At 44.3% G+C, this 10749-nt stretch overlaps 1 protein-coding gene across 2 annotated transcripts in view; it reads right to left on the bottom strand.

Annotated features, from left to right (window-relative positions):
- Nucleotides 1-5650: 5650 nt before the first annotated feature.
- Nucleotides 5651-10749, bottom strand: part of CUNH4orf19 (chromosome unknown C4orf19 homolog) — a 117973-nt gene continuing 112874 nt past the window's right edge. For both annotated transcript variants that reach the window (XM_012474978.3, XM_012474979.3), the window contains 2 exons: nucleotides 8560-8613; nucleotides 5651-7358 (listed from right to left, as the gene is read on the bottom strand). In XM_012474978.3, the coding sequence (XP_012330401.2) occupies nucleotides 6446-7358; nucleotides 8560-8591 (945 nt within the window). In that variant the 5' untranslated portion in view covers nucleotides 8592-8613 and the 3' untranslated portion in view covers nucleotides 5651-6445. The remainder of the gene's footprint in view (nucleotides 7359-8559; nucleotides 8614-10749) is intronic.

The raw sequence follows: 10749 nt of genomic DNA, 5'->3' as shown, positions 1-10749 counted from the left end.
CCACCTTTGCTTCCCAAAGTGCTGGGATTACAGGCTTGAGCCACCACGCCCGGCCCCTATAAACTTTTAATTTAAAATCCACAACAGTCTTTGATGGTTTGTCACCTGGCTTATGTCTGATGCCTTGAAAGCCTTAAAGCTTTAGTTTTCTTTCTAAGCATCAACATCTAAACAGAGAGAGCAGCACATTGGCTGATGAGTAGAGACCATGGATCTCTGTGGCCTGTGAAATCTTCCTGATTGATGTAAATTCTGAGTGTTGAGTGCATTTGCAAGTGGGCTTGTATTATAAATGCATGGTTCCACTCATGTGTATGCTCTATGTGCTTTCGAAAATATTGGCCCAGTTTTGTCTATTTACAGAGAGCTTTTATATATACCAGTTCATTTGATCTTCTAAACAAGGTTTCCAAAGTAGGCTTCACATACCTCAGTGGTGTGAAAAAAAATATTAATGCTCTGATATGTAATTGTTACCTCATCTTAGTATTGCTAAATACTATAAGGCATATATTAGTAGAAAATAGTATGTTTGTAAAAGTGCTTATGTTAACGGTATGTGCAGTATTTTTTATTGATAACTGGTGCAAGATAAAAATAAAGGTGTGGCAATCACTGCTAGAGTCTTAAGTGTTTCTCTAAGTGCGGAGAATTAGTCACATAAACGATGTAGATGCCAGGACTCCACTCAAGACCTAATAAGTCTGAATCCCATAGAGGTAGGTCCAGAAACCTGCCTTTTCAACAAGCACACCACATGCCTCAGGGGCACGCTGAAGTTTGAGAATGTGTGCTTTCAACTCTTAGATATAGGAATAATCCCCATTTCACAGATGAGAAAAGTGAGGCTCAGAAACGTTAAGAAACTTAAACTCAAGGCCACATAGCGAACAAGAGGCATAGCCAGATTTCACCCCAGGTTTATTAGGATTCAAGAGGTACCTGTGTGGGAAGTACCAGGCACATGCCACGTGGGCAGGGCCTCTGAAGACCTGGAGGTCATGATACCTGGCTGCAGGTGTTACTGAAGAGTCAATACTGGATGCACATTTTTTCCCTCATCACTAGGAGCCAAGAGAACAATGAGATCTGGGTGTCATTACACAAATATGCATCTTTTTTTCTTCTCCTCCAGGATTTTTTATTTTTTGAGATGGAGTCTTGCTCTGATGCCCAGGCTGGAGTGCAAAGGCGCGATCTCAGCTCACTGCAACCTCCGCCTCCCGGGTTCAAGCGATTCTCCTGTCTCAGCCTCCCTAGTAGCTGGGATAACAGGCACCTGCCACCATGCCCAGCTAATTTCTGTAATTTTAGTAGAGACAGGGTTTCTCCATGCTGGCCAGGCTGGTCTCTAGCTCCCGATCTCAGGTGATCCGCCAGCCTCAGCCTCCCAAAGTGCTGGGATTACAGGCGTAAGCCACCGTGCCCAGCCTCTCTTCCAGGATTTTAAAGATCGAGTTCAAAATGACTGAAAAATGAGGTCAGCCAAGCTCCCTGTTGCTTGGCCCCAAACACTGGTTTTCTTAAAGGTTTTGTCTCAATTTGGGATTACTGTCCTCAGGGTAACGTGGACTCATTCTGGAGATCAAACCTTAGCAGCTGCCCAAATTCAGCTCTGTCCACTTTTCCACACACCACCATACAAGCCTCATTATTCAAATACAGCAGGGTAGACTGAGAGTGAAGGGCCTGAATAATGAAGACAATTCCTAACCTCTCAAATTCCTATGGATTTGTGCTCCCATATCCTTTCTTTCACAGTCCATAACTAGCATTCAGAAATCCTGGCTAGCTGCATGATGTCTCCCCAGCCAGACTGGGAAAAGATTTTATTATTTCAGTCAACAAACACGTATTGAGCTCCCACCTTGGGCCGTACCCTATCTTAGATCTCAGGCCAAAGGCATTCGCTTAGTACGGTCATTTCAGTTGAAAAAAATTGCTAATAGTTGACTCCAAGTGACTAAATCTACAGGTAAGCATCATCTACGATCAACATATTGACTTGCATAAAATGTTTCTTAAAGTGGGTGGGAGTGCTTCAGAAGTCAGCAGACCACTTATGTGTGGTTTCTACAACCTGATACGAGTAACTTACAAATTTAGTAAATATATAAATGGACTACTTACTGGTCTATTACTTAACAGGGAAAGCATTTACCATGAAAAACAGACGTCAGCTTGTCTGTGTTTGTTACTAACTCCAAAATAGAGGATTTTAAAATGCATGAGGTTTAGAGGGAAAAAAATGAAACAAAACGAGAAAGCAACAATTTCTACATTTTCATCATAAAGACTGGTTGTGTGAAAAGGGGTGCCCTTGACGAAGAGTCAAGTCCAAGTCCAGGAAAGGAGGCTCCACCCTGTGTTGCTGTCGTGACTGTGTTCTACCTGCTGCATGGCTGCACACAGATGACCAGACCAGGGAAGTCAGATCTTTGCTCTTGTTCTTGCATTTGGTGTCTCATTTATTCTTTCTAAGGCCTCCTGCTTGGAGGTACAGATGAGAGAGGTAGGAAGAGAACAGAGAGTCAGAGAGACAGGGCGGGGCAGAGGGAGGAAAATGACGAATGCCAGCACTGCCTGAGCGTGGACAAATAGGCATGTGCTATGTAAGAAACCTAGAATTCTCTTCATTCTTTTGGGTATCTGGTTTTTCCAGTTATAACTATTCACTACATCTGCTTTGGTAACCAGGAAACAATTTAATTTCATACTTATATGATAGTTCATTTTTCCCCAGTAAGAAGTTAAATCTGCCGGGTGTGGTGGCTCATGCCTGTAATCCCAGCACTCTGGGAGGCCGAGGTGGGTGGATCACTTGAGGTCAGGAGTTCGAGACCAGCCTGAATAACATGGAGAAACCCCATCTCTACTAAAAATACAAAATTAGCTGGGGTTGGTGGCGCATGCCTATAATCCCAGTTACTCAGGAGGCTGAGACAGGAGAGTTTGTGGTGAGCTGAGATTGCGCCATTGCACTCCAGCCTGGGCAACAAGAGTGAAACTCCATCTCAAAAAAAAAAAAAAAAAAAAGAAGTTAAATCTAACTTCTTAGCTCAAGAAACCTATGTGTAACATATACATAAAATAACCTTAATTCAAAATCGGGATTTAACATGGTAAATATCCACGTGATGCATTTGCCTAAGGTTCACGGAGAGCTGTGAAGTCTGCACGTAATCATAGTTAGCGCCTTCCAATCAGAGTGCACCTGTGCTTTCAAATTGTCCACAATGTTTGAAAAGTTTGGCTATTTTCAACCTCACTCTTCTGACAAGAGGCGGCACTAAGCTGCAGAAAGAAGACACTACGCACATCAGCGTGCTCAGACAGCTCACTGTTAGACAACCCGGCAGATAAGGCTAAAAGCTGGACTTCTTTTTCAACCTAAGGATTTTTTACTTTCCTCTGATTTCCTTTGGGGGAGCCTGGATAGGAAGATGAAAGGGTCCAGAATTATTTTAAAAGAACTCTTGATGTTATTGGCCATCTGTCAACCTTTTTGAAGCAGTTATTCATAAAAAAGAATCTTTAAAACTAGAGAGCTGTCAGTTATGGTGAACTCTGCAGCTGTTCTAAAACGTACAATTATACACATACGTAAATGCAAAAGTGTGTGTCTGGGTAAGAGAAAGAGACTTGTCTGCCCTGATACCTTACCCTGCCCCTTCCTTGTCGGAATTTTCTGCTTTTGTCAGGTTTGGAGATATCAGTGGCACGTTGTGGTAGCTGTCCAGTCCTCCTTTCCCTGGACCAGAGGTAGAGGCCCCTTTGGTGCCACACTGAATGTACAATCTTCCAGTCTTTTGCAAACCAGCTGTGTCCCAGGCTTTTGAGACCTGCAGTGGCAGAGACTGTAAATTGACCACCTCAAAACTCACTGTCAATTTCCCCTTCTCAGTAACTGCATCCTGAGTTTATTTGGCAAGGCCATGCATACCACTAGAAAGACACCTTTCCTAGTCTCTCTTGCAGCTAGATGTGGCCAAGTGACCAGATTTTGACCAAAGAGGTAGATGTGGAAGGGATGAATTATACTTCTGTGAGGCCCTTAACAGAGAGGGAGTGGGGCATTTGGCCCTATAGTCTTTTTCCAACATAGAATGCAAATGTAATGACTGAAGCCACAGCAGCCATTTTGGATTACAAAGTGACCTTGAGAAGGAAGCCAAAATGATTGAGGCAGCATGGGTCATTGACACCGGGTCATTCATGCATATTCTACCACCCTGGATCACTACCTCCAGATTTCTTTTACAAAAGAGGTAAATAGGCCAAGGTGGGTGGATCACGAGGTCAAGAGATCGAGATCATCCTGGTCAACATGGTGAAACCCCGTCTCTACTAAACATACAAAAAATTAGCCGAGCATGGTGGCGTGTGCCTGTAGTTCCAGCTACTTGGGAGGCTGAGGCAGGAGAATTGCTGGAACCCAGGAGGCAGAGGTTGCGGTGAGCCGGGATCGTGCCATTGCACTCCAGCCTGGGTAACAAGAGCAAAACTCCGTCTCAAAAAAAGAAAAAAAAAAAAAAGAGGTAAATAAACCTCTATGTGTATGAAACATTCATCCTATACAACTGAACATAATCCCAACTGATACACTTAGGAAATTATTGAAGGAACCAGGATTTTGAAATATTAAGTATTTGGTGTAGTGAATACAAAAGCAGGCATACCTCCAATGCAATTAACAATGCCAAGAGTTTATCTTTTTAAGGGCTCTGAGTGACCCTGTATATAGAGGTCACTTGTGATGGCTTGTCATTATAATACCAAACAAACCCAGGGTAACGTACGTTCAGTAAGCATTTGTAAGGCTGCCATCCTTAAAGGCGCTGGAAGGCTCAGAAATCATGTTTTATATCAAATCATTACCAAAATGAAATAATGACATTATAAACACTTCCCAGTACTGGGAGTTTTCAGTTGTAAGGATGTAAAAATTTTTCTTAAAGGAATTGTTTTCAACTAGCAAGATATCACCTTCGAGTGCCTAGTGTGCCAAGCGCTGGGCTAAACACTTACATCATCTCATTTAATCTTTACAAGCACATAGGATTATCATTCTCACTTCACAGGTGGGCAAAGAGAAGGGATACGTAACTTGCCCAAGGTCACATAGCAAAACTGGAAATCAAACGAAATTCAGTTGGATTTCAATTCTGTGCTACAAAACAGCAAACTAAAGCATCTTCCATGTTTATTATTTTCTAGATAGTTTTGAGCATCCTTAATGCCTTTAAATTCTCCATTGGATTATGTCAGAATGGTTGTCCTTGTTTCTAGGAATTAGAAGGCTGAAATCCAGAAACGCCTTGTTTGTCTTTAAGGTAAGATCAGGATATTTAGTTACAGTCTCAAGTTTAACTCGAGGGAGAGAAAGCCAAAGCCCCCTTCCTTGTATAATTTTGTAGTCCAGCTTTTTTTTTTTTTTTTTTTTTTTTAAGAGATGAAGTCTCACTAAGTTGCCCAGGTGGCTCTCGAATTCCTGGCCTCGGCAATCCTCTCACCTCAGCCTTCCAAAGTGCTGGGATTACAGACGTAAGCCACTGTGCCTAGCTTAGCTCTTCACATTGGAAGTAACACCCAGGGTCACTGACAGTCTGAGAAAATTAGAACCACCTTTGAGTTAAGACAGAAAGACACATACATTGTTACATTTTAATTAGAATCAGACATTGAATGGCATAAAAACATTCCATATATGGCTTTGCTGTTCTGAAAGTCATGAACTTAAAATCCAAATATGAGACAAGCAGTTTTAAGACTTATTTTGGCCAGCCTCCCCAATCCCAAAGGAGATTTAAAAGGAATAATGTAAAAAAGTTAAGGTCAAGGTGTTTTAAAATCACATCTCAGCTAATGACTAACCCTTTGTTTCCTGGGGACTTCTGCTCTACTGTGAAAACTTCTGAGCTTAACCCACTGTTGAACGACTGGTTAGTTATTAGTTCCCTGGTGATTGTCCCTCTAGTTAAGCCATGCTCTGGGGACACATGAGGCACTTTAAGTAGGGTAGTTACCTTTTCCGGGTTGGGTACAATGTTTGGCTCTCAAAAACAAGGGAAGCAATTTACAGTCAAAAGGAATGCTCTGTGATCGTGTGCCTTTGGGATCAAGGGTTGAGATCTTAGCGTATTCTCATAAACATCTGTACCAGGTGCTCAGAGACGTTTGAGGGTTGTCAAGCAGGCTGCTCAATTTCTGCATTTTCTGTGGATATGGGCACAATGACCCACAGCTCACCTACACAGAGTGAAACTCTAGATACGTGACAAGCAGTGTGGGACAGATGCTGGCAATCAGAACAGGTGCTGGATGTAAACAACTGGTAAGGCCGCACTGGCAGACGCTGGCGTAATCACCTGCTCTGCCTCTGGGGAGCAAATGCATCCACATGCTCAGCATGACACTGCTTACCCCCCTGAGCAAATCCCCTTCCCTAATCAGCCTCATCCAAATCTTCTCCTGCAGTAGCAGCTTCTAAAGCCGCCAGGGCCTCTGCCACCGCTGCATCCACATCCACAATCTCCCTGTCCCCATCTCTGTTGGAGTCATGTGCATCCTCCTGCCTATTTCCCGAGTCAACCACAGGCATGACATGAGCGGGACCCTTCACACTAAAGCAGATGCTTGGAACTTCTGTTTCCACATCCTTATTCAATGAGTTCCAGCTTCTCCTCACAGAGAAGGGTGTATTCAAACCATGCTCCCCTACTGTGGGCTGAATTCCCTCTAGGGACTCCTCCTCAGTATGGTTCTTGGAAACACGGTCCTTTTCACTATGATCAACGTTGCCTCCAGCTGGGCCCGAATGCTGAGGGTAATCTGGGGCTGGTATCTGGAAGACATGCTCTGGTACTTCCAAGGCACAACTTTCCACGTCAGAAGGAGCTCTGGAGCCTCCATTTCTCATGACCTGGGTCTCTTCTGAGGCCAGCAACACACAGTCCTGTTTCTGAGTGCCCCCTCCTTCCAGGAAGGGTTGAGTTGGAGGAATAGTATTTGTAGTACTGGCCCAGGAGCCCCTGTCATCCTGGGAGGGACTGGGATTCCCAGTGGGCTGTGGAGCGGCAGCAGGGCCAACGCCATTGACACTGCAGGCATGGTGGTTCCCTCCAGCGTCCCCCTGCGGGAGAGGACCTTGGTGAGGCCAGCAGGGCTCCCATGGATCAGCTGTCCTGCTGCTGCTATCAGTCTTCTTTGAGCCCTGCCTCTGAGGGTCATTTTTCTGCACCAGGACTTCACCGCCCCATTTGCCTTTTAATTTAACAGTGTCATCTTCATCTAGCTTGCAGCTGTTGACTTCATTGACATAGCCAGAAGAGGGCACTTGAACTGGATCAAAGAGATAGCTGCAGGGAGGACAGTGAAAACCAATCAGGTCTGCTCCATCATTAATGCTTCCGACCACAGACCCTGCTTCTCTCTACGATTCCTGCTAATTTAATTTCTGTGATTAGTTACTCTTTTCAACCTAGATAAGTGCGTCTAAATCGAATAGATACAGTTGGTATAAAAATGTTCGATGGCTCATGCCTGTAATCTCAGCAATTTGGGTGGCCAAGGTGGGTGGATCACTTAAAGTCAGGAGTTCAAGACCAGCCTGACCAACATGGTGAAATCCCATCTCTACTAAAAATACAAAAATTAGCTGGATGTGGTGGCGGACACCTGTAATCCAAGCTACTTGGGAGGCTGAGGTAGGAGAATCGCTGAACCTGGGAGGTGGACGCTGCAGTGAGTTGAAATCGTGCCACTGCACGCCAGCCTGGGTGACAGAGTGAGATCATCTTGGAAAAAAAAAAAGCTTCTTCCAGAAATACATCTTAAGAAGAGAGCCAAAAGGAGGAAGGAGGGGTAGGGGATAGACAAAGTAAAATACGAAGTGGTTCATAGAATTTTAAAATAAAAAATAATAAGTAAAACAAATGTCCACTAATAGGGCCATAAGGAGTACATCCTCTCAGTGGAATATTATGCCATCATTAAAATGATAAACATGAGGTCTGAAGTCACAGGAATGATACTTATATTTTTTTCAAATAAGGACAAACATCACGTTATGATTACAGTGGAATAAAGCTTATGTACGTACAGGTCTAGAATAGAGCTACAATTAAAAAGGCAGTTTATTTGTTAAGAAAGCAAGATCACCAGTGACGTTTTTTTCCCTTCATCTTAGAAGTTCATGTTCATGTCACTCACAATTTTATGAAATGCAATGTGGACAGAATTAAAAGCACATATGTGATTGGGGTGATTTATTTTCAGCGATGCCATTTCAGGCAGAAACCCAGACCAAATTCAGCCTCAGAAAACGATGGTGTTCCCAACATGCTTTGAGAAGTGAGCAAAAAAAGTTAACAAAATCTAGGGCACATGTTCTTTTAAACGATATTATAACAGTTCCAACTGTTAATGTGTTAGCAGTGTTGACCATGCCTCAAGCTGGATAAATGCACTACTCAGTGCATTTACGTGCATGGTCTTTAAAAGTGACTCCATGCTCATCACAACTTCCTCCACTTAGAAGTAATATTTCTCCAGCTTTACCTTTGTATTATTTTACAGCACCTGCACCCCATCTGGATTGCTTTCTGTTACCACCTGAAAAGCGTAAAAGGTAGAGAACACAGTGAGTGATACTTTAGTAGGAATTAAGTTTGCCTTGTTTTTTCTTTTTCTTTCCCTAGAGAGTCAAAATGTATTAATAGAGTCACACATTTTGGCAGAAGGGTGACTACCACAAGGTTCAGAGAGGGCGCAGGTTATCAGGAACGCCCCATCTCCATCAGCGTGTCAGAGTCCTCAGACGTTCACTGACATTTGCCTCTGTGTCAGACCTTTCTCCCAAACCTGGAGTTATTTGTTTCATCCCATTTGACAGATGAGGAGCAGAAGGTAGAAGGACGCTACATAGGCAAGGACCTTCTGCTGTTTTCTAATCTGTTACCTTCTACAGAGGACACAGGCACCTGGCCAGGGCACAGCCCGCTGTGCGGCAGCAGCAGGAGCGGGAGGAGACTTTGAGCGGACTCCGTGCCAGGGCATCTGCTCCTCAAGGGTTAAAGGATGCTGGAATAAGGTGGCGGATTGATTGTGTCCCATGATTCAGACCCTGAGAAGCGTGATAGCCCGAGTCGTCGCACAAGCTTCAATCACCCTAAATTGATCCTGTGTTGCATTTCCTGCTGCTGGGCCAATCTCAGCTGTGATTCGTGGACCCTGTTCTCTTGCAGCTCAAAGACATGCCCCCGGCAGGGCACAGTGGCTCATGCCTGTAATCCCAGAACTTTGGGAGGCTGAGGCGGGCAGATCACGAGTTAAGGAGATGGAGACCATCCTGGCCAACATGGCGAAACCGCGTCTCTACTAAAAATACAAAAATTAGTAGGGTGTGGTGGCATGCTTCTGTAATCCCAGCTACTCAGGAGGCTGAGGCAGAATTGCCTGAACCCAGGAGGTGGAGGTTGCAGTGAGCCAAGATTGTACCACTGCACTCTAGCCTGGGCAAAGAGTGAGATTCTGTCGGAAGGAAGGAAGGGAGGGAGGGAGGGAGGAGAGAGACATGCCCCCTTGGGCTTTCTGGCAGAAGGTGGACTCATTTCCACATTTCCCACCTGCCCACTGTCCCCTGACTCCTCCCCATGTTGGGTTTTTCCCGATCATTTCCCTTGGAACAAAATCTTCTCTTCATATAAGATTGACCATGTTGGCCTCTTCTTTCCTCAGAACATCCTAAAAGTGGGTGTGGAAGCATCTCTAAATCATTCTTCATTTCTAATATCTACAGACTTTATTTTTATTTTTATTATTATTTTTTGAGACACGGTCTTACTCTGTCGCCCTGGCTGGAGTGCAGTGGCACAATCTCGGCTCAATGCAACCTCCATCTCCCAGATTTAAGTGGTTCTCCTGCCTCAGCCTCCCAAGTAGCTGGGATTACAGGCGGGTACCACCGTGCCTGGCTAATCTTTGTATTTTTAGTAGAGACAGGTTTTTGCCCTGTTGGCGAGGCTGGTCTCAAACTCCTGACCTCAAGTGATCCACCCACCTTGGCCTCCCAAAGTTCTGGGATTACAGGCATGAACCACTGTGCCTGGCCGACAGCCTTTAAAAAGATGATCCAAAGCAGACTCTGCATCCCCAGTCCCTATGTCTCCATGAAACACATGCACTAGAAAGAGAGGTCATTCATCACTGGCTGTGTTGCTGTCTCCCCTGTCATCCCTCCTTCCTTCTTTCAATCATGGATGAATTCCCAGGGATGCTACTTCATAAGTTTTTGCCCACAGTGAACAGGATTGGTGCTTTTTAAGAAGTATAGAATGGCTGGTCAGTTAAAGGGACTAGATTTACATTAAAAAAATAAAATCCACAAATAACTCCCTATGGTAGGTTGAAAAATGGCCCCCCAAAGATATCCACATCCTAATCCCTGGAACCTGTAAATAATACCTTATATGCCACCCCAGCCTCCAAATTAAAGGTGTTTGCAGAGGTGATTAAGTGTAAGGTTTCGAGATGGTACAGTTTGCCTGGTTTATCTGGGTGATAAACTAAATTCTAAATACAATTAAATAAATGCTTATCAGAGGGAGGCAGAAGGACATTTGATCATAGACAGAAGAGGAAAAGGCAATGTGGCTAAAAAGGCAGAGTTTGGAGCAAGGAGGTCACAAACCAAGGAGCACTGGCGGCTCCCGCATCCCTCGCTCTGAGCTGGAAGAGGCAAGGACCAGA

This window comes from Aotus nancymaae, unplaced genomic scaffold, assembly GCF_030222135.1.
Source record: "Aotus nancymaae isolate 86718 unplaced genomic scaffold, 86718_ANA_hifiasm-v0.15.2.pri h1tg000006l, whole genome shotgun sequence".
In the NCBI taxonomy this organism is placed as follows: domain Eukaryota; kingdom Metazoa; phylum Chordata; class Mammalia; order Primates; family Aotidae; genus Aotus; species Aotus nancymaae.
Note: the sequence above shows the minus strand (reverse complement) of the source record. Positions and strands in the feature narration are given on the sequence as shown.